The sequence below is a fragment of the Alligator sinensis genome, unplaced genomic scaffold (genome assembly GCF_000455745.1).
Source record: "Alligator sinensis unplaced genomic scaffold, ASM45574v1 scaffold193_1, whole genome shotgun sequence".
NCBI lineage: Eukaryota > Metazoa > Chordata > Crocodylia > Alligatoridae > Alligator > Alligator sinensis.
The window spans coordinates 1,418,152-1,443,165 of record NW_005842199.1 but is presented as its reverse complement, the minus strand read 5'-3'; the positions used below and the strand labels follow the sequence as shown (position 1 = coordinate 1,443,165).

The 25,014-nt window shown below is 41.2% G+C and overlaps 1 protein-coding gene across 1 annotated transcript in view; it reads left to right on the top strand.

Moving 5' to 3' along the window:
* Positions 1-25,014, top strand: part of CUNH10orf90 (chromosome unknown C10orf90 homolog) — a 145,849-nt gene that overhangs the window by 58,373 nt on the left and 62,462 nt on the right. Inside the window, exons 2-3 of the mRNA XM_025207564.1 lie at positions 15,100-15,194; positions 19,992-21,120. Of these exons, the coding sequence (XP_025063349.1) occupies positions 15,100-15,194; positions 19,992-21,120 (1,224 nt within the window). The remainder of the gene's footprint in view (positions 1-15,099; positions 15,195-19,991; positions 21,121-25,014) is intronic.

Sequence of the window (25,014 nt, the reverse complement as noted above, 5' to 3'; positions counted from 1 at the left end):
CCCTCCTGCCTTCCACTGGCAGCACTGATGTCATGGCGGCTCGGGAAGAGAATGCATCTGTGTTTGTGGGGGGGCTTGTAGCTCTAGCTCTCCCCCTACCCCCTCTCCCTCCCCTGCCAGAAGACCTGGCAACCAACAGAGCATTAAGTCCAACTTGTCCACATCTTTTAGGGTGTGGGGGGAGGTGGCAGGGGGAGGGTATGCAAAACTGGACACAGCACTCCAGATGTGGCCTCATCAGTGCAGAATACAGAAAAAGAATCACTTCCCTTGACGTGCTGGCAATGCTCCCACTAATGCAGCCCAATGTGCTGTTCAGCCTTCTATTAAACAAGGGCTCACTGTTGACTCATATTCAACTTATTGTCCACTGTCATCCCCAGGTCCTTTTCTGTAGAGTTGCTGGTTAACCAGTCAATCCCCAGCCTGTACTGGTGCATAGGATTCTTCTGTCCTAAACTCAGGACTTCATACTTGTGCTTACTGAATATCATGAGATTTCTTTTGGTCCAATCCTCCAATTTCTCTAAGTCTCTCTGAATCCTAGACCTACCCTCCAGCATGTCCACCACTCCCCCCAGCTTGGTGTCATCCACAAACTTGCTGAGGGTGTACTCCATCCCATCTTCCAGATCATTGATGAAGATAGTGAACAAAACCAACCCCAGAACTGACCTCTGGGGCACTCCACTTGATCCCAGCTGCCCCCAAACATTGAGCAATTGATTTCTACCCTCTGAGCCCAACAATGCCTAACAGCATTGCATCCAGTCTCCATTTTTCACAAACAGTTTTATGAAAACACACACACAGGCTTATCTTAAAAGCTCTTGCTTCCAGAGGTAATTGATACAATTCTTTCTTGCATGTAAATGCATGTTTTATGATGCTAAAATAAAGACACCTTCTGTTCTCAATATTCCTTTAGATTTGGTTTATTTGATTATTCATGACACCTATCATTGCTTAGCAACTTGCAGCTATCCTTGTACTTGCATAGGTAGGTGCAGTTTTGGAATCATGCCCTTAACTGGAGTAGTGAAAAGGAGTCTTAGTGAAAAGATAGCTAGAGAATCTGGGTATAAATGTTCTGGTGAGTCTCGCTTCTTTTTATGAAAAACTGTTAGTAATAATAATAATAAAATGAATTGTTCAGCAGATAGATGAACATGACTTGCTTAGGGAATCAGCATGGTTTTGTCAAAGGGAAATCATACTTCACCAACCCACTAGAATTCTTCAAAGGTGTCAATTAGCAGGGAGATTGGGTGATCCAGTTAACACAGTACAGCTGGACTTCCAAAAAGCCTTTGATGAAGTCCCTCATCAGAGGGACTGAAGTTAGGTTTACAGGGAAGGTCCATTTGTGGTTTAGAGATAAACTTAAAGATAAAAAACAAAGAGTGCATATAAATGGTCAATTTTCAAGATGGATGAAAGTAAACAGTGTGATGCCCCAGGATCTATATTGAGATTAGTGCTGTTTAACATACTCATAAAAGATCTGGGAACAGTGCTGAACAATGAGGTGGCCAGATTTTTGGAAGATGCAAAATTATTTAATGTGGTAAAGGCCAAGGATGACTGCAAAGAACTACAGAAGGATCTAGCACTATTGAGCAAATGGGCAAATAAATGACAGATAAAATGCAATATAGGTAAGTGTGAAATGATACACACAGGCAAAAATAATCCAAACTATACCTACACTGGGATGGGCTCTATATTAGCTGCTACCTTACAAGAAAGAGATCTGGAAGTTGTTCTGGAGAATTTGCTAAAAACTTCAACTCAGTTTTCAGCAGCTGTCACAAAGGCAAATAAAAAGATAGGAATTATTAAGAAAAGAACTGTAAACAAAACACAAAGTGTCATTATGCCCCTTTTTAAATCCATGGTGCATCCACACCTTGAATACTGTGCCCTGTTCTGGTCCTTATCCTTCAGAAAGGATATAGAATAACTACAGAAGGTACGGAGAAGGGCAACCAGGATGATTAGTGGTGTAGAGCGGTATCCATATGAGGAGATAATAAAGAGGCTAGGTTTAGTCAATTTAGAAAAGAGATGCTTGAGGTGGGACATGATAAGGGTTTACAAAATACTAACTGGGAAAGAGAAAGTAAACAGGAATTTATTTACTATCTCTCACAATACAAGTAGGGGTCGTAAAATGAAACTAGTAGGTAGTAAGTTCAAAATGAACAAAAGGAAGTTATTTTTCAAGTGTGGAACTCATTGCCACAAGATTGGACACTGACAGTTTAGCCAGATTCAGAAAGAAATCAGAAAAATTCTAGGGAGAAAGGTGCATCAATAGCTATTGAGCATGGGATTTATCAACACTTCCCAGCATGAACTATCAAAACATGAATCAAAACTTCCTAGACCCTAAATGCTGGGAGCTGTAAGTGAGAGGAACAGTGGAAAAAGCCCTGGTCATACCTTGTTACCTCTTCTTTTCAGCATCCACTCTCTGCCACTGTGGCATAGGATAGCGGGCAAGATGGATTTACAGTCCGACCCAGTAAATGGCTGTTATGTTCATTTGTAAAACCTGGTAACTGTCTCCCCATTGTGAGTGTGCATCAGGAAATCACTGCACCTTTAACCCAACTTATTTTCCAATAAGTTTTAGTGGAGTCTTTTGAAAAAATTAGGCCTGGATCAGTATTCTGACTGCACTAAAATTCAGGGATGCTCCGATTTAAGATTTTGGTCCATCATGAAAATAAATTAGAATACGCAAAATGTAGGTTTTTATCTGGATTTAGATATACCTTTTAGTACCACATTCCCCACTTCTTTCTTAAATTGTTGAGTCTGTTCAATGTTCTGGCTTGGAAATTTAGTTCTGGCTTATCTAAGCCAGAAGTCAGTTTTGTGTATTTCTCATAATCAGGGATGCATCCCCAGAGCAATTCTTTCCTTGCATTTCTGCTGCCTTGTCTCTACTTTGCAGTGTCAGCAAAAATGTCTTTTAAAGTCATTGTCAGTGCTTTATATCCATTTGGTTATCATTGATTGCCTTTCCCCTCATGTTCTAAAACAGAAACTCCAGGACAAAGTAACTCTTGTCAATTACCCTGAGGGTTTTGCTACCAGAAACAATGATTTGATTTGCAGTGGGGTTGACAGAAAAGTAGATAGAAATTAACATCTGAGGTAGGACAGAATAGGGCTTGTTTTTAAAATCTCAATATTTTGGTGTCAACAATTTTCCTACTGAAAAAGGGGAGACAAAAATAAGATGAGTGCTAACAAGAAGTGTTATGATGATAGATACCTCTCCTGTATACTTTTGTAAATGACCTAATTGTTGGCACTGAATTGGTGACCCATATACCTTGTTCTGTGTGGACCCAAACCCTCAGACTGACTACAACCTCTTTATTCGATAATAGGCACATTTTATTGAAACACAGTGATATTTGATAAGAATAATGCAAACAACTCTATATCTACCAGTCTGAGGGTCCACATAGTCCAGGTATGTCTGGCCAGTATGCAAGCTTCATTCTGTGGTTCTCTCTTGAATGTCAGATGTCAACAGCTAGAAGGTCGGAGGCCAAGGCCCACCCCTCACCAGTGAGGTGGATGAGATGGGCTGGTGGTATGCTCTCTGTCCATGGTGGCCTCAGGTTCCCCTCTCAGGGACCCTTTGCTGCTCTGAAATCCCTCCTTTTATGTCCTTGCTCCCCTCTAACTCTTCATCTCTGGACACTGTTGATTGGTCTCCCTGTGGTCATCATACTGTCCATATTCTGTCCTGTCAGCATATTCCTTTGTTCCCCAAACTCATCACATGCATATGTCTTAATTTGGTTATTTACTGGGCCTCTTAATTTGGTCTGTCCACCAAAGCTGCAAATCCCAAGGGCTCTGCGGTTTGGCACCGTGACCTGGCCAATGAAACAGAGTCCACAGGATATGCAACAGTATGGTACATGTCTTAAATTTCCCAGCCCATGTCTGCTTGTTGCTTGCCTGTGTCAAACACAGTGGGCCTTGAAGAAACTATAAAAACAGGCTTTTAGAAATCAATTAAACCTTGCCATTGCCCTTTGCCCTGAACCGTTCTTCTAATCCATGTCTAATTTACCTACATGCCAATTCCCCAAAGCAAACCTCTAAATGCCATTTTCTAGCCATCAGTAATTACATTTATATTGAAATGCACTCAAAAAGCTTACCTCCTATGGGCTCAGTTCTCTCAAGCATCTGAGCAATGCCTAAAAACCTTAAATAGTAGAGGGCTGCTTCCCAATCTTCCCCAAACCATTTCATATGCCCCCTACATCCATTCTGGTATAGAGGTCCTAGAACAGGAATCACACCTGCCAGGTTACCTTGAGGGGAAGCTGCCCCCCACTTAGTATGAATTCTTTGTGGGCTGTTTGTGGATGGAATATCATCACTCTGCACCACCTCTCTGGCAAAATGTGGGCCAATCATACCAAAGTTCCATTATCTTGATGAAAAATATTCACATGCTATTGTATTACTTTGGTTGTAATACAAAGAAAACAGCTAGCCAGCTCAATGCTTATCTGAAACCCTGTGACTTACTAAGAAGGAGAGAAAGTGAGATTTCTAAACCTTGCTGAGCCAAGAAGTTAATGATCTTAGGGCAGGGCTTTCCAATGCAGGGCCCACAGGTGGCCCAGGGGCAGTTCAAATTGCAGTCATAGATTTCATAGACACTATGGCTGGAAGGGACCATGCAAGATCATTGGTTCCAGCCCCCTGTCCAAGGGGCAGGAAGTTAGCTAAGGTCAAAGGATCACAGCAAGATAAACGTTCAAATGTTTCTTAAAAAAGTTGAGAGTAGGTGCTTGCACCATCTCTGGTGGGAATCTATTCCAGGCCTTGGGGGCTTGGACAATAAAGAAGTTTTTCCTTATGTCCAGCCTAAAATGGTCTTGCAGGAGTTTGTGACCATTGGATCTTGTCATCCCTTGGGACACTCTGGTGAACAGACATTCCCCCAGATCTGTTGCACACCCCTAATGTACTTATAAGTTGCCACTAAGTCACTGCTGAGCCTGCACTTCTCCAGGCTGAAGAATCCCATAACTCTCAGCCTCTCTTCATAAGTCCCGTTCTCTTGCCCTCTGATCATGTGCATGGCTCGCCTCTAGACTCTTTCAAGCTTCTCCACATCTTTTTTGGGTTGTGGATCCCAGAAGTGGATGCAGTACTCCAGCTGCGGCCTCACCAAGGCTGAGTACAACAGGAGGATGACATCCTGGGACTTGTTTGAGAAACATTGGTGGATGCAAGCCAGAGTTTTGTTCGCTTTTCTGGCTGTGGTATCACTTTGATGGCTCACGTTCAGCTTGTGGTCAGTCGTGACCCTCAAGTCTCTTTCAGTCATGGAGCCTAGTGAGTGTAGTGATGTGGGTTTTTCCCCCCCGAGGTGGAGCACCTGGCATTTCTCCGCATTTATCAGTCCCTGAGCTGCCACCATTTTTCCCGTTGTTCTGGCTGCAGCAGTACCCTGGGGGGCTCCAGGTTTCCTCTGCCCCAGGGGTTGGGGCAGTGCATCCTGTTGTGCTGAAGGAGCTTGTTGCCCAGGGTGCCTGAGGGGCATGATGCAGCGGGGGAGCTTGCAGCTGGAGTCAGGGCACTCAGGGGCATGGTGCAGCAGGGAGATGTGGGGAGCAGCAATGGGCAGAGGTGCCTTGGTGTGTGGTAGAGCAGGGGAGCATGAGGAGCAGCAGTATGGGTGCACAGTGCAGCAGGGGGAGCACACAATGCAATGGTGGAGGGGCACTTGAGCATAATGTTTAGCAGAGAGGTGCATACAACCTCCAGGCCCCCTGCTAGCATGCTCCAAGAGACCCCAGCCACTTAGAAGTTAGACAGCCCTGATCATAGAGCATAGTAAAGATGATGCTCTCATTCAGAGAGGTCAAAATTAACTCAGCCATTTCTCTAGCCTCTCTAGTTCTTGCTGAAGGCTAAGTACAATTTACTTGGTGGGAAGGGATATATTAATAAGAATAGAGATAATGATAAATGCTCTAAAATGGTAGAAAAGTAAAAGCGCAGCGATAAAGGACCTCCCCCTCCCCCCTCCCTTTTTTTTTCTTTATTCTGATCTTTTACAGCTGTGGTCAAAAAATGGGCACATGAGATGTAACAGCATTGTATTCTGACTCCAGGATTCATGCAGTGAAGAAAAATAAATAACAGAGAATGAACAGGTTGTAACTCCACTAAGACTAACTCCACGGCATGCCTTTCAAGAGTCGTGTCTTTTAGACCCAAACGAGCCTGTCCCTTACTCCCCTCTGACTTTCATGATTGTGAATTAAGAACTGCAGAAAAGCTGCAATCAAGGAGCTCCTCTGGCCAATATAACTTAAGCTATGGATATCCATTTTATACCATTTAAAATCATCCTGTATTATCCTCATTGCATCTTTCATCTGAATCTTTTATCCATCTAGTTGAGCCTCAGCAGGCTAGCAGAGCTTAGTCAGTGCTTCAAGGAGCTGAGAGGACCTGTTAGCATAAGTCAGGCCTGCACAGAGAAACACATGCTTAAGTTCTTCCCTACGTGAATAGAAATTAATGGGGGAAAAAGGCTACCTTATTATAACTGTTCAGGATGGTTGATAAGCTGTGGGTAATTCCATAGAGAGGGCACTTTATTTTATTAAGCAGGGATAAAGAATAATAGCAATGCATAATAAAACAGATTTTTTTCCCTCTTATGCAAGGGTTTCAAGCTATGGGTCTGATGCCAGTAGCACTCCTGCAGACCCTCCTGATGAGAGCCTTGCTTCTAATGGCACATATAATGAGAGATTTATAATTTCTGGCTTTTTGATAGCAGACCAGAACTCATTCGGCCGTTTCATGGAGGATCCTGTAATCATCTCTGCAGGCAGCTAGTTACTGCTTCAAGATGTGCAAGCACTGAAAGATAATTCAGTTAACAAATCTCATGATGCTACTTATAATAGAGGGATATCCATCCTGACAACTTAAGAAAATATTGGTTCTATTTTGTTTACGTGAGGATTCTTGTATAGGCAAAAATGATTTCAGGTTGCTTGGTTTACTCAGATTTGAAAATCTTCCCCAGTGAAACTGCCTCAAAACATGGGGTACTCTTGTACAACCAAGCTCACATACTTTCTTAATTTTTCTCTGAAAAGGGTACAGAATGAAAGGCATGGCTACTGCTGTTTTCCTTAGTGCAACCCTGTTGTACTCTGGCCCATGCTAAAAGGCTTATGCTTATGGTACTACTGAGCAGTGCTGGTGCTTTCTTCCTCTCAGGTCCCATCTTAATAGATAAGCATATCAATGTTATCAATCATGTTAGCATAATTTGAAAAAAAGCCCTCTTAATGCCTCTTAATGTATGCCATAACTTCAAAAAAACAGGTTTGACTTTTACAACAGAGTTACTTTGTAAATGGGGAATCCTAATGGATGCAAGGCACAGGTAGCATTTACCAGGACATAGCTGGTTGAGGTTAGCCACCAATAGGGACAGAGTTGATTTCAACCAGCTTTATCCTGGTAAATACTACCTGTGCCTTCACTAGTAAGATTCTTCATTTACTTTACATACGTATCTCCACACCTATTTTTTGCAGTTAAGAAGTAGCTTCAGAGAAAGGCTATGAAGTCTGTGAAGTCTTGCCAGATAATAATATATGCTATGCACTGATCCATCATCAGAATCAGCAAATACAACATTCTGCAATTTATTTTATGATATTTCATAAATTGTGGCTTTCATGACCACAGCCCGCTCTTTGGCGAGAGAGGCAGTGAGCTGCTGGGAAGAGATGGCCTCCACCTCTCTCCCCTAGGGAGGAGGCTCTTCTCAGCCAGACTGGCTGAAAAGAGGAGAACATGCTCAGATTCCCAGCAACACTGAAACCAACCACAATTTTTTCTTTGAGGTTTGAGATGGTTTGGACTATTATTCTTCTGAAGAGTAGAAAATAGGAGGATACTTTTAACCTATTAAATAGGTACTTTGCGTCAGTCTTTCATCAGTCCCATGGGACGCCCATGCCCGCTACAGGGCCGGGAAGTCCGGGTGAGGGTGATCCCCTGCCCTCCATTAATGCTGACTTTCTGAAGGAACATCTTGAGAAGCTGGATACCTTCAAGTCAGCTGGCCCTGACAATCTTCACCCCAGGGTACTCAAGGAGCTGGCGAGCATCATAGCCCAGCCTCTAGCACGGATCTTTGAAAACTCTTGGCGCTCTGGTGTAGTGCCCGAAGACTGGAAGAAGGCCAATGTGGTGCCTATCTTCAAGAAAGGGAGGAAAGTGGATCCGGCTAACTATAGGCCCATCAGCCTGACTTCTATCCCGGGGAAGATCTTAGAAAAGTTTATTAAAGAGGCCATCCTTAATGGACTGGCCGACGCCAACATCTTAAGGGATAGCCAGCACGGGTTTGTTGCGGGTAGGTCTTGCTTGACCAATCTCATTTCCTTCTACGACCAGGTGACCTATCACCTGGACAAGGGAGAAGAGATTGATGTCATATATCTTGACTTCAAAAAAGCCTTCGATCTGGTGTCCCATGATCGCCTCTTGGAGAAACTGGCCAATTGTCGCCTTGGGTCCTCCACGATCCGCTGGCTGGAAAATTGGCTCCGGGGTCGGACCCAGAGGGTAGTAATCGATGGAAGTCACTCATCGTGGTGTCCTGTGACCAGTGGGGTCCCCCAAGGCTCTGTCCTTGGACCCATACTGTTCAACATCTTCATTAATGATGTGGACACTGGAGTCAGAAGCGGACTGGCCAAGTTCGCCGATGACACCAAACTTTGGGGCAAAGCATCCACACCAGAAGACAGGTGGGTTATCCAGGCTGACCTGGACAGGCTCAGCAAGTGGGCGGACGAGAATCTGATGGTGTTCAATGCCGATAAATGCAAGGTTCTCCACCTTGGGAAGAAAAACCCTCAGCATCCTTATAGGCTCAGCAGTGCTATGTTGGCTAGCACTATGGAAGAAAGAGACTTGGGGGTCATCATTGACCACGAGATGAACATGAGCCTGCAATGCGATGCGGCGGCTAGTAAAGTGACCAAAACGCTGGCTTGCATCCATAGATGCTTCTCAAGCAAATCCCGGGACGTCATTCTCCCCCTGTACTCGGCCTTAGTGAGGCCGGAGCTGGAGTACTGTGTCCAGTTTTGGGCTCCACAATTCAAAAAGGATGTGGAGAAGCTTGAGAGAGTCCAGAGAAGAGCCACGCGCATGATCAGAGGTCAGGGAAGCAGACCCTACGATGACAGGCTGAGAGCCCTGGGGCTCTTTAGCCTGGAAAAGCGCAGGCTCAGGGGTGATCTGATGGCCACCTACAAGTTTATCAGGGGTGACCACCAGTATCTGGGGGAACGTTTGTTCACCAGAGCGCCCCAAGGGATGACGAGGTCGAATGGTCACAAACTACTTCAAGATCATTTCAGGCTGGACATAAGGAAGAATTTCTTTACTGTCCGAGCCCCCAAGGTCTGGAACAGCCTGCCACCGGAGGTGGTTCAAGTGCCTACATTGAACACCTTCAAGATGAAACTGGATGTTTATCTTGCTGGGATCCTATGACCCCAGCTGACTTCCTGCCCTTTGGGCAGGGGGCTGGACTCGATGATCTTCCGAGGTCTCTTCCAGCCCTAATGTCTATGAAATCTATGAAATATCAGTAAAATCAGTGTATCAAGAATTTATGTGCAGAGGCTGGACTTTTCAAAAACACATGGTATTTGCCTACTTCTGCTCCCCCTGAAGCATTCCACCCAACATTTTACATGTTATACAGGTGACCTGCATACAAACAAACACTTTAGGCAAGTTTCTTTTACTTGTTTAAAAAGCATCTAAAGAAACCTTTACATGAGTTTCAATGAATTTAAATGAATTTGGTTTTGGTGTTTACTGTAGATATATCAGGAGTATCAAGCCTGGTTTTCCCTGGTTTTGCTGGATGATTTGCTGCATATTTGAGAAGTGAATTCTGAGCTTTCTCAGCATTTTTTACATATTTTCTCCCAAGTGATTTGCAAATATCTGAGTTAAATTATTTAAATGGGTGGAATTTGTTAAATGGTATAAATAAAGCTTGCTAAAAGTTCTTGAACGATGACATTTATCTTCATATGGCTTATATAGAGATAAAATGCCTAACAAAGTTTTTATAAGTATCTTCAGACTTAACCATTAGAGCAAAACAATTGCTATGGCTTACCAAAAAAGTTCTGAAGTTGGAATCTTAGTGCAGATGCCATGGTAACCATGTATAAACATTCCATTTCAAGATAAAATGTTGAGAGCCTCCTTCGCTACAGATGTGGGAAGTGGGGAGCCTGCCATTTCACATTCAAGTGAAGTCTCAGAAGCATCGTCTGAGAATATCTCTAAGTCTACTGTAAACATGGTTACTGAAATGGGTGAAGGTGATTACTCTTTATAATATTATATATATTCTATGAGACGTATTCTAGACGTTTTAGAAAGCAGGCAAAGAAAGGTTTACGATTAAATAAGGCTTACGATTAAATTGAGGCTAGATAGTCACCTGGCTGGGGTCATCTGACCTCGGTCCTCTTTCCTGCCAGGGACAGGGGGTCGGACACGATGATCCATTGTGGTCCCTTCTGACTCTACAATCTATGAAATAGACAGCTTGAATGTACAGGATTAGGGATAAAGTCAACTGAAAGATGATTGAGTGGTGAATTTCTGAAGTTGTCTTGTTCTTTCTAGTATTTGTATGTTCCAGCAATTCTCTACCAAACCCTTCTTTAAAGCAAAGACTAAAGAGACCTCAAAAGAAGTTTGTTTTGAGAAGTAATTTAAAGGGAGGTAACAAAAACACAAGTAATGGATTAAATTAGGGAATAAAAGGTAGTACGGACGAGAGTTTGAGCAGAGAGGAGGGCTCAGTGTAGAGAAATAGGTTTTTAAAAAGTTAGCATTAGAATTTCACTAGAAAAATATGGGATGTTAACTGCTACTTTGTGTCCTCACAGAATTACTTCCAGAACTACACAGATGCTCCCTCAAACTTTTAACTGCACTTGATCTCATTGAGGTGTTATCACCATGCTGTCTCCCAGCACTACCAATGTTGTCCCAATGCAGTGTCAGTTAAGACAAAAAGTATTCATCCAGTGGGCTCAACAATGGCCCAACTTGTTGAGTTTGTTAAGCTTTGTGCAGACCCCTTGCTTGTACAAATTATACTGAGCACATAACTCCATCTGTTTCTCACTTTCTCAGCAGCACCCCTGTCTTTGCAAATTGATTTCAGAGCCCATCATCTTCTGAGCCATCAAATGAGCATGCTGCCAGTTAGCCCAAGGCAGACATCCAGGCACTTGTGACTCAGTTTCAGCTGCACTCTGTAATTATGAAAACTTTGGTCTATGACCACTTTGTCCAGAAGCCTTGCCAAGGGGCATTTCACTTGGTCCAACAAACAATGATGGGTAAAAATAAATGGGCTGGAGGTGTAGTATAGCAAAGATAAGGCTGCCAACAGCTTTGAAGTCTTTTTAACTGGACTCTGCTTTCTACACACACCCATGTAAAGAATTGAGGTTATGACTGGGCAAATGTAGTGAATGTGAAGGTAAGCTGCAGTGAAAAAAGGGAAGGCATATGGGAGTAAAAGAAAACTCAGAACTTCATCTTAGGTATAAATAAGCCTTTTCTTCTCCTCACAGAGATGGGAATGCTTGAAATGCCATGTCTACCATGGTTGCACATCAGGGAAATATTGAACTTTATATTTTGTTTCACAAAAACTATTATGGCACAACACATTTTGTCAGCAACAAGAACCCATATGAATGTTCTGTGCCTGACATTTACTTCTAATCTAAACTGTTGTTTCATGCAGTGTCCTCATTTTAAATGAGGAGCTTGAAGCTCTTTTCAGAAGCTCAATATTTCTGTTTTTTACAGTTCACATGAATTAGCAAATGTGAAGCTTCCACGAATACATTTGAATAATATCAGGGAAGTTGGTAGATGTTTTGTCACCACATTCGTAATCTATTACAGCTGTATAAAACGGTTTGCCAACAAGTATGAGTGTCTTCCAACACTGGGATTCCCATGGTAGCTGGAAAATGCCATTATCCAGGACACTATGCAAAATAGTATGTAAAAAGCCCAGCCTAAAAGATTGAGCAGAAAATAGAAACATTTGCTATCATGATGTTCTCTTACCTCTTTATAATGCTGAGCTCCATGCGACAAGGATCTGTTTAGAGTGGGTAGGTTTTGTTTGTAGATTGTAGCTGAGAGATTACCTTGACAGCAGCAATTTACATCTGATACAGACTTTGACAGTTTATCCTTTGACCTTCCCCTTCCCACCCCAACATCATTTCTTCTCTTTCCTGGACTTAAAATGCAAGTCCTTAGCATGAAGTATAAGGAAAGGCTACCAGGTAGAAAATGCCTGCTCAGTTTTCCATTTATCTTAATCCAGCCTTTTGGTTTTCCTTTATACTGTGTGGGGGTGGTTTGAGTTTAAAAAAAAAAATCAGCATTTACTCACAGTTACTTTAAAGAAACAGCTGAGAAAACTGTGGATTTCCTCTTACTTAGAAAAGGACAGTATTGATAACTGTGCGTTAGTGCTAACTTTTTAAAACCCCACACTGTGCTTTTTCAAGCCTCTACATTCATTCTACCTCTTTCCTTTCATTAACTTTCTCTGCAACTTATTGCATTTTTACAGAAATTACAACTACAGAAAGGAGAGGCAGAGGTGACCAGCCAGAAGCTCTTACTTACCTAAATATTTGCATTTACTTCAAGTATTAATAAACTAAAAATATTCCATCCTCCCAGCAAAACCAATTCATGCCATACCTACTTCCCCAGATGCTTGTAGATGTAGGCAAGTTTTGCAGCTTTCCCTGACCTGCTGAGCCATTCAATCTCTTTGTCAGAGTGCTGAAAACTGAATTCCAAGGTTGAGGAACTCTTATGTGCACTTCCCTGCCAGTAGCTATGTGCATTTTAAACAAAGGATGCCCCAGATCAAGAGCTCTCATTGGAGTGGAGTGAAATGGAGTGGAGTGGAGTAAGAATTGTGAGTATTCTTACTCACAATAAGCTGGGAAGGAGTAAATTTGTCCCCAGGCGCTGTGTGTTGCTAGACAACTCTGAACAGCTCTTATTCCAAACATCCTAACCATTCCTAAGATCTATACCTATTTATACCACTCCTTCCTGGAGATTTCAGACACATAACACATAACTACTACAACTTTTGTCACTGGCCCTACACTTCCTTTCCATCCTGCTCTGCTGGCTTGGTCCAGCTCACCTTGATTATCTGCAGTCCTAACTCCTGCCACTCAGCACCCCATGGCTCTACTATCCTTACGCTCAAGACGCTCCAAAAAACTTTGGATCGACCTCTGCTCCTGATTTTTCTCCTTCCTAATCCTCAGGACTGGATTCGTCACCCTTTTTTGTTGCTTAGGACTTTCACTGACAACAGTATTCTCTTCCTCTGGTAAAATGACTAGTATTGCACACAGTGGCTAGAGTTGGCAGAGGAGTTACACCAACACAAAATCCTCTTGGCAGAAACTGCTCTGACAAAGTCTGAGTGTCCTAAAGCCAGTTACCACTACTCTCCAACTGGACAATCTAGACTGGAGATTATGTGACGATGAGCACTCTGAAGAATATCCTGAGCCATTGAATCACCTTAGATGGCCTCTGCCGATGGGCATCCTGTAGAGTCCCAGCTGTAATTTGCAGTTTCTACCCCACACCAGCACTCTGAGGAGACTAACTCTCATCATGGGGAGTATGAGGAGGGATTCACATGTTACTCTCTATTTCTCCTTCCACCCCTCCTGCTACACTAGTGGGGATAAATTGCACTTAGTATTGTATATAAGGCTTAATATGAACCTCCTACAGTCAGAAGATCTTCACTTCCATCCCTCTGGTAATACCACGGTGCATGGGAAATAAGCTTTTGTTTGGTATAAACTGCCAACTTGCATAGTGCATAGCTGAAACCTATGTTTTAACTGTGGTGTGAATTGTTGCTGCAAGGCTGATTAGCCAATAACATGGAAGGATTGTATTTCATTTAAAGAATGATTTATTTTAATAATTTTAAATTGCTTATTAGATGCTTCCTACAAAATAGAAACATAATTTATGTAAAACTCCATGGATAACATTAGGCATTAAAAATGCATGGCTACAGGAACCACAGGCAGCCTGGTCTCCAGAACGTTAAAAAAAAAAAGAAAGAAAGAAAGAAAAAAGATAAACCAGGTTACCACAGTGGTTCTTGGCATGGTTTTAAATCACATTCCTAAAGCCACTTTATGCTACTTTCATGGAAGTGGTCTTAAGTCTAGGAAAATGAGACTCATAGGGCATTTATAGATGTGCTCCAGGAGGCCATGGGGGTGCTTTAATTCTCGAGCCATGCTAATTAAAAGCTCCCAAGCGTCATATGTATTAGTGTCTCCAGGCTGAAAAAATGGCAACGGGACACTTTGATCTAGAGCTCACTCAATGAGCTTTAATTTAAAGTGCCCTGCCGCCCTTTTTCAGCTCAGGGACGCTAATACATGCGATGCTGGAGGCTGCTGGGCCGCATTAATTTCTGCACTCTGGCAGACTCGATTGATTCGATGTGCTAGATTTACAGCATATTGGAGCAGCTTCCCTGCATGTGTGCAAGTGCTAATAATGTCTCTATATTGTACACTAGTTTCTAGTCCTAGGCTCTACAGACTGTGAAAAAAAGCAAATGTAGTCAGTCCCTGTTATCTTCAGCCACTGAAATAAATACCAGTAGGAATTTTCCTTGAGTTCAGTGGGATTTGGATCATGTCTAAATACAGTTGCAGCTTACCTAGATACCAATACTAGGAGCAGCATTCTAGAGATGTTTTTAGTGCTTCTCCGATCCAGAAGAAAAGATGCGGTCTTGGAGATAGGTGGATTCCAGACAATTCAGATCACTTAGTGATACCCTTTTGCCCTTAACTGATGCTGTTTTATCCTCTATTTGAGTCTTAAAAGTAACTTGCTACCTCTCCTTTTTTCTCCCTGCAGGATTAAGAGAACGACAGCATGGTGTTAACAGGCAAAAAGCACTGCGAAGCCTTCAGCATAAGAATGCTGCAGAGAGAGAATCGAACTCCATGAAGGTAAAAAAAAATGTACTTGTGCTTCTGTAGTAGTCAGCAGAATGCATTCAGGTTTAAAAAATGATCATCTACTTCCATGCCGGGTGTTAGCATTTGTTTTTGTTTAGTCAGACTCCACTTAGGCAGCAGAAAAGCCAAATAAAGTGATGGCTAAGGTGTTGTGTCTTTTTCCAATATGTTTCATTCATTTTATGAACCATATTCTTGTTGAAAAAAAATAAAATGCATGTTCTTGAGAAAACATTCTTGAAAATATGTTGGGGAGACCAGACCCAGGATATGTAAGCTAAGTAGGTTTTCCAAACTGAGATATACTCATCCTTCAATCTTCTCAAAATAAAGCCTTTTCAGTTCAACAAAATTATCTTTCCTCTTCCATAAGGACAGTCAAGTTTGTGAACTCACAAAAAGAGAGGAGGAACAGCTAGCCAGGTCCAAAAGATCCACTTATATAACAAAAGATGGGAAGGAAGGAAGGAATATGGATAACTAAACTGTAAAAATAAATTACAATGAATGATTCAAAATATTACAGTATGAGGCTTACACTAATCAGACAAGTATTTGTGATTTATCTGTGGACTGTTAAAAAGGGATTTTTATCTGTGTTGCACTTAAGAAATATTTTTTTTCTTTTTTGTTAGCTGCTGGTGTCCACGAGATGCATGCAAAATAAGGCATTTCATAGGACATTTGTCCTCAGTAGTTTCAGAAACTCTGAAGGAGGTGGAGAAGTTTGGAAGCCAGGCAAAGGTCTTAAATCTGTAGGTCAAGGTAAATAAAGTGCAGCACAACATGAAGCAAAGATTGTTGCAAGCCCTGGAAAATAATTAGGAAAGGGAGAACATATGTTCCCTGAGGCTAGGAAATTATTGAATTTAGAGCTACAAACAGCATAGAAGGTGGGAACAATTTCTTTGGCATTCCACTCTGTAAGTAAATTCTTGATCTCTGTATTTAGCTCTCCAAATCTGCTCCCCCTAAAATCCCAATTCAGGGATTATTTAACACTGGGTGTGTCTACACGAGATGCTACATCGCCGTAGTTTGTTGCTTCGGTGCCATAGCATCGGTGGGTACAAACTATAAATGCTGACACTCCATAGTGGTGAGCTACCTCATTATAGTGCGTTACTGTGTCAATATAGCTGCTACAAATAATTATGTGCCATCATTTAGTATTTTCTAATGTAAGTACTATGTGATGGCACAGTAACAACTGAGCTGTGGGGGACATGTGTAGATGAGCCCACGCTGTTTTCTAAAGAGAGCAATAATGTAGCAAACAAGGCAAGACTATGGTGTGATTGTCTTTAGCTTGCATTCTTCTAGTGGGGAACAGTACTCTGAGCCTCACAACCCACATATTTGATAGCAGAAATCTAGCTGAAGACCTGTGACATCAGTGTTCTTGTTCTGAGACTGTAGTCAGCCAAGAAAAGACCCTCCATGGTTATTGTACTAGAAATAATAAATAATATCAATAAAATAAGTATTTAGAGAAAACAGGGATTGGAAAAAGTGAAGGCAAAGACAGAAACATAGGTCATAATCACAAGAGATAGTAACACACATATAATATGGCTCCAGGACCAGTGGCAATAAAAATCAACAAATTCCTCAAGTGAAAATAGCTTCTGGATTGAGTACCTTGCTCCTCCTTCAGGTATAATATTAAAGCTCAGGAAGTATTTTTCCCTTCACAGGTTCAATTTTCCTGTCATTCTGCAAGCTAGTTATATTTATTAATTATGGAATGCTTGATTATTGCCGCACAGATACCATTTTGTTAGATGTGGCATAACGTTTACTGTCTGTCAAACAGAATATCAAATACGATGTACATTTTTAGCAAAGTGCACACTCCTCTGAAAAAAATAAAGGCTCTTCCATCTCTTGGCATGCCCTTTATTTAAAGCAAGAATTAACTGACATAATGCATTCAAAAGTCCTGCAAAATTCACCAGATATTGAAGGTCACTGAACTGGCTGTCTTTTATCAAATCCGGTGCTGCCCAACCTTTGCCCCCATGGGCCAGGTGAGATGTGCAGAGTCAGTTTGCAGACTGGATCTTGTCCTATGGCCTGATCTGACACATGGGGCCATGCCATTAGGCCCACAGAGCTTGGAAATTTGGTGGGAGGGGAAGGGGAAGGTGGGGGAAGAGGGGAAGGAGGAGGGGAGTGGTACTAGTGTTTAATTGCCATCACTTCCAAACCTCCAAATTTCCAGACCCATGGGGGACTCTGTGGGCCAGGTGACATGGCTCCACAGACTGGATGTGGCCCCCATAGACTGGAGATTAAGCACTGCTGATCTAGTCAATGGTAGGAGGATAGATGGCTTCTATAAGTGGGTGACAAAACCACCCTTCCCTTATCATGTGGTCTAAGTAACCTGAGGAAAGGCTATAAGTGAACCATACAATTCTATAGTAATTCCCAACCCAATCTACCAGAAGTTTTTGTTTGTATGTGGATAATATATAATGTGTAATGCCTTACACAATTACAAATTCAAAGGGACAGTGTAGGCAAAATTAAAGTAGCTGGAGTGATGTTGTGAGCAGGTTGATATACCTGCTGCTGTGCAGGTGGGCTTCGTTCCCTTAGGAGTCTTTCAGACAGTCCAAACAATAGTCTACAAGTGGACTTGGATACCTGCAGCCTCACTGTCTAGCTTTGCTTCCTTGGGACTTCCTCAGCTAGTCTTTATAACACAACATAATAGTTCTTGGTCCAAACAAACAAATGAGTAAAGCAAACCTTCAGCCTTTCTGTAGGTAGCAGGAAAGAGCCTTTTAGCTCTAGCCGTTTCTAGAGGTGAGCTCCTCTGGGTTCAGTCTGCTTTCTGTCTGCAACTGCTTTGTCCCTCAGCTCAATCTCCCTGCTCTCTCCCCTTCAGCTAATCACTCACAGCTGGGCTCCTACCCCAGGGCTGGCTGCCCCCCTTAAACAGCCAGACCACCCTGCTACAGGCATGTTGTAGTCAAACTATTTATTTGTGTGGTTTTTCTTATATCCTAAACAAAATGTATATTAACCAGTAATGGGAGTGCCATATACCTTACTCCAAATTATTCATTATTATGGTTTCTAAATGGAATCTTTGTCATGTATATCTAAATGTCTTTTGGTTTAACTATGGACACATGTAGGTGCCTGAATGCTGCTCTATTCAATTCAAATAGTAGGAAAATGTGTCCAAATGTGGGATAGTTCCAATATGCATATATATGCCCCTAAGGAACAGCTGGCAATGATGCTTTCCCCCCACTGTTTATAAAAATTGAATTCTGCTGTATTGCTAACAGTCAATGTTTGGACTAGTTGTTTGAATCTGTACATGACATGGATTGATGATCTCAGGATAGTTCCTAATAGACCATCATGCAACTCAAGTTAGTTGGCTGCCTGGTTGGTGCACACTGAAGAGAAATTAAGGAGGTAAAGAAATTGGTTTCTTGCACCAAGAGGTGGTCAGTCAGGGGAAAGCATTGACAGACAATGGCAATCTAGTTACCTATGCTGTAACACTTTCAGTTATGTTTCTAGGGATTTCAATCTGGCAGGTTTTCATGAACAATAAACAGTGTCAATGAACAACCTACCCCGGTGGGGGCCAATCTTTTTGGCAGGCATACCACAAATTAAGCCCCAAGTTTCCCCAAGTCCCACTCTATCCTCCTTCCCTGGGCTGATCTGCTGCTCTGCTTTCTGCTCCCTGTTCCATTCCCTGACCAATCTTCTGCTTTGATGTCTGTTCTCTCCCCAGTTTGCTGTGTGTCATGCACACATGCCAAAGGTTGTCCATCCCTGACCTAAACCAGTGAGTCCCCCAGACAATCATTCCCTATGAACCTAACCCCACAGAATTTTCTTGGCAGCTTAATGGTAATTTGACTGAGCAAGGACTGGGTGCAAAAAACTTGGGAATCAATTGATGCAGCAAGCAGGGACTGTAACCAAGATGCAGCAGTTTAAGCCATAAACTTGGGACTGTAAACTTAATTGCATGTAGTGAATACACTGTAATATGTCATCTGGGTAATAATTTAGATAGATTTAAACTTCATGCTGATATTGTTAATATAATGGCATAGATTCTGTCACATATGGGGAAATCAGGCATATGATAAAGGGTCATTTTCATGGTCACAAAAGCTAATCTTGGTCACCATCAATCAGTACTATTTGATGCAGCCAAGACATGACTGGTAATTAATTAAATGTATCCAGAGCACTTCTAGGAAATTGTGTGTATTTTTTGTCAGAGAGAACATGGAGAAGTTTTCCCCACGATCATATCTGATGCTTTTGAGAAATAACTCTGACCCAACTCCCACATAAATACGCAGCAGAAAATCACAGCACACCTACATAATTCATTTTGCACTGCATTTTTAGACTGTAAGTTCTTAAAGTATTTAAATATTTCAGCAGATCAGCATGAGACGGCAGGTTGTAATCTAGAATTGACAATTGTCATTGACACATACATTGTTAAACAAACATAGAACCAACTACTCCAACTGAGAGACTCCATTAATCATTTAAACTAATACCTTGAAAATATTTACTTTTTGCACAAAATGGATCAGATTTTTCTCTGGACTTCTACAGACAATTCTGAGTTAATTTTACAAACGTTTCTTTGAAATGGCAAAAGCTGGAATGGGGGGGAAGGGGGGACCTCATGAACAAACCTATCTGATATTTTAAACCCTGAAGGTGAAATAGTTGCATGCATATATTGCAATAGAATATTTTAATAATTTGGATCTCTTTCATTTCCAGGAATCTCTGGCATCACAAAACACAAAAATGATTTCATCCATAGTCATTTCACAGATGATTGATGAGAATAAATCAAAAGAAAATAGGTCTGCTTTGCCTTTGCAGTCTGTGATCACTCAGCCTAATACTTATCATACGAAGCAATCTTTGGCTAATCATGGTTCAGTCAACATTAATAGAGCATTCACATTACATCCCAGCAGATTAGAAATTCAGGCATCTCTAGATGATAGTGTACGCAGAACAGACTCTCACACCAGAGAGGAAAAACAATGTCATAACCAGGAAAACGGATTTGCATCCATAACAATTACTGCTAGACGAGTTGTTCCACCTTCTAACAACACAGTGCAGGAAGCTGCTACTGATTCACCGTGTTTGAAATGCAGGGGAGGCAATCTGCTAATGAATGCTGCTACTACTGCTTCCAACAATGCAGGTTCAGCTCAGCACTGCAGACCTCTGTATAATCAAGGATCTTGTACAAACCAAAATGCCACCAGATTAAAGGTACCTGAAACTTATTCACAATCATGTGAAGGGCATCAAGGCTGGATTTTTAACTCTGAAAGCAAAGAGAATAGAATATTTCCTCCTGGAAGTAATCGAAGGAAAAAAGCACCAGTTTCATTCACTTCATGTATTCACCTCAGAATTTCTCAGCAGTGTCCAAATAGAATCTATTATGTAGACAAGTCACTCTCTGTCTGTATTGACCGACCTCAAATTAAAAGCCAAAAAATTCATAGATCAATATTGTCCTTCAATATAAATTGCAGTTCACCCAGATTAACACCAGATGGAGTAGATGGCATAGCTAATGGAGGGCCAAGAGCTGAGACACTTAAGAGAAAGCTCTCAGAAGAAAACAAGACTCTACTCAGAACATTTTGGACTGCAGATTTAAAAGAAAATACTGCAGATAAAAAAAAAGCAGCAAATAAGGAATGCCTGGGTACTGCATATCCTTGGAAAGGCACACCTCCCTCTGAACTACTATCATTTGTGGATATACCCAAAGGAACTAATAATGTGAAAGCCACAAAAAAAGATGATGATGATGATAAACAGGCTGGTGGCAATCACATAAAATTATCTATCCAAGTTCCTAAGTTGTGTTGTGAGACAGGTGAGTAATTTATATAAACCTGAATGATCGCTGAGATTCAGACTGGAAATAGACCCACCATAACAATATTATACAAGCTGGTAGTAGAAATCTTTGCTTCTGCAGGAATAAATGCATGATGAATCTCAGGGCAAACTACACATTTCAAATTCTAGGACTGTCATGTTTGCCATACCAGTGATGCATGCCTTTCACAGATTATATGGGTGAAGCATGACACATGTTTTCAGGATTAAAATCCCTATTTCTAATACAATATAAATATGTGTTCCAAGGTTCACACAATCTTTTGCTCAAAATTCAACTAGATGTCTGTGTTCAAAGTGTTCAGTTTTAAAATATGAGTCTGAAGAGAAAATGATTTAATTCAGATTGGTTTATGCTCCTTTATGATTCAGAAATTATTTTGTTTCTAACCTCATTTGGAAAGTCACATTAATAGGACTAGACTTCTGGCAGCTGAAAAACAATGACAGTTTCCCAGTGTAAAGGCTGCAGGATTAGCCCCAGAAAACTTTTGCAAGATTTCTTCCAAGTATCTCAAAGCATTTTGCATACAAAATAATCTGCACATTACTGTGGGTTAGGGAAGGGGAAAATACTATAAGGATTTTATACCCACCACTGAGTTGTTATTTTCACTGAAGTGCAATTCAGCAGCTGATTTACAGTGCACTTCAATAACTGCAGCTCACTTTATTGAGCACGTAGGGAGAGAATGCAGATAGGCAGATTACAAGCATACAGGGTTAGAATTTTTTCCTTCTCTTTTGCAAAATACTATGGAATATAGTAATAACCAGCAGTGGTCAGATCTTGGCTGAAGTATTTTTGACATGTACATTGTCTTTGATTGGACAGCCACTCTTTGGGCACTAATTAAGGTCCATTCTACGGAGGCAGACAAGGTTTTTTGGGTAAATCCAATATCTTTTATTAAACCAACTGAAGTAGTTGGAAACATTCTTCTTTGCAAGCTTTCAGGTACAAACACCATTCTTCAGGATGATAAAGCATCTGTAGTTATTCTGTGCTCTTCCTGGATGGGATAGAATAGAATAGAAGCCAGAGGCCAGTATGCAAGAGTGTCAGGCAGGTTATAATGTGCCATAAATCCAATGTCTCTATTTGGTCCATGAGTTTTTGTATCCAGTAAGTTGATGAAGTGAAGTTAGTAGGTTCATCTATGGAAAGTGTTTTGTAAATTCCTTTTGAGGATTAGAACTGGGAGATTGCAGAGAGAGTGGTTTTCTGGTGAGAAATGTGCCCCAACCAGTAACTGGGTATTCTTGTCTCTGCTAGATTTTCAGTCTGGTACATAGTTATTGTTTGGTTTCTCCTACATATTTTCCATCGGGGCATGTGGTGCAAGGGATGAGATATATTACATTTCTGGAGGTGCAGGTGTAAGATCCAGAAATGTTGATAGTTCTGTTGTGTGGTATAGTTATTGTGGGGGGAAGGCGATATCAGCAGGTTTTGCATTTTTTGTCATGGTCTGGATCCATTCAGTGTGTTTTGAGCCATAGGAAGTTTGCTTCTCGTGATGAGGTAGGCGAGGTTTGATGCTTGTTTAAAGGCTAGGACTGGTGGTTCTGGGAAGATCTCTTTAAACATTGGGTCTCGTTCTAGTATGGGTTGCAATTGTGTGAGAATTTTCTGTATAGGTTCCATGGAGGGATGATATGTCATAACTAGTGGTGTGCAATTCATGGGGATTTTCTTTTTGTACTGCAGCAATTCTTCACATGGTATCTGGGTCGCTTTCAAAAGTGCAATCTCTCTCTCTGGAGGAGTGTCCTTGTTGGGTGAAAGCCCTTTTACATTCTACAGATGCAGGGGGGGAAAAAAAGGCACAAAAATCTTAGATTTTCTTCAATCACATAATGACTCATGGACAGAATTCTGGTGGACCTGTTTCCTCTCTCACCTCCTTGTTACACATTCCCGTCTCTGAAATGTTTGATGTAATCTTTATTATTATCAAAGTAAAAAAGTTTAAATTAGAAGATACTTTATTCAATAAAGCTGCTGTTGTATATCCACAATGAGGTCAAGATTCTTAAGGAAGGAGCTACATTTAGGTTCCTGAATACAGGTATGGCCATTAAAATTTGTGGCCAGGTTTTCAGGAGTGCTGAGTGCCCATCATTTTCCAGTGGTTGAGTGTTTAATATACTGTGAGTCTGAATACTCATTATAAACTTGTAAGGATGGCATGGGTTTTTATCATTTGAGGTCAAAGGGAAAATGACAAACAGCTGTGAGGAGGGAAGGGAAATGTGAAGGGAAAGGAAGGACAGTTGGAGGGAGGATGCTCACTGGCTCATGTTATCACCTTAACCCTTTCATTTTTGTGCTTCAGCATAATTCTATATCTGTGCCATTTTCCAGGCAGCTTTAAAGTGACAATGTTCTCTTGGCTTTTTGACAGCCTGATCTGCAAAGCTTGGCTGAACACAGTTCAGACTCTAAATGTAATATACTACAGAAATAATTATCTATAGTACTTTTGGGGATTCTTTTGGGACCACAGATAAAGTGGTTGCCATGAAAAAGTCAGCATTTACTAGACACTGTTAGAAAATTATGTATGAGATCACCACAGTTTCACTCCCTGCACTTAAAAGAAGAAATAACTGATGTAACCTATTGGGAAATGCTACCCTTTTTTAACATCTTCCATCACTTGTATACATAACAATACAAATATGCAAATGTGTGTGGTTCTCTTAAGCACATCTTGTGTAATAGATAACAAGGTGTTTTGTCATCTTATTACAATTTTCCAGTGTGAAATTTGTAAATATAGTTAATATAATGCCTCAAAAGAGCATGGTCTTTCTTGTTAGGTTCTAAAAATTAATGAATTCTCAAATACTTGTCAGCCATTAACTGTGACATATCTTAGGAAACCTAGTAAAATTCATGAGTTATCTACACTGCTCATTAAAATGAAAGGCAATTGGTTTGATTTTTTACTTGTGTGAAAATGAAAGATTGGGCTCTTTTGAGTTCATGGAATCATCAAAATGAGAGATGGAAATGATTTATTAGGTTGACTAATCCATTTCACTGCACGAACAGTATGTTCCTACAGTTTATTATATCTAGGGTTTATCTAGATTAGTTTTAAATGTCTTAAGTAACAAAGCTATAGAGGGAAGCTATTACCTTTCTGCTTCATGATGTGATATCCCTGTGTATATAGCCACAAATTGCAGTATCTTTTTACATGTTGTATCGCATTGCAAGCACAGCCAAATTGCTACCGCTATCAGCTCTGCCTTTTTCACCATTACAATTTTCCAGGTGCCTTGATTTCATTTTGTTTCTATTTTCCCCGCCCCCACTCCACTTGCCCCACAGCTTAAATTTCATGCTGAAGCATCTGAGTACTACTAGAAGTATCTCTGCTGCTAGCGAACAAGAACATCATAATCACAAAAATGCATTCATCCAGCTAACTGGACCTAGAAAACTGCCTAAGTGAGTGTTATCGACTACGAATTTCACACTGTTCTTTTTGGGTCTAGAATATGTAAATCCTTTATTTAGGGCTATCAGCCAAGGCCAGCCAGAAACTCCTATTGGTACAAAGAGTGGCAGCTTGCCTCTTGACGTTCTCAAAATTAATGAGAAGGATTAACAAGATAAAACATATTGTACCAATTTGCTGTTTCTATTAGCTTGGCATTTATTCCTGGGTCCAAAACAGAAAACTGATCCTGATCTCTAAAATCTTTCCTAGGCTGCAATTAGCCTATTGTAATGATGGCCTTTCTGTTCTTGATATTCTGAGATCATTGTGCATGCTGAAGATGAAATCCACCCAAGACTTGACTGAGAACACTGGGAGCTGGAAGCAGTGTGTTTTTAAAAAGTGATTGATCC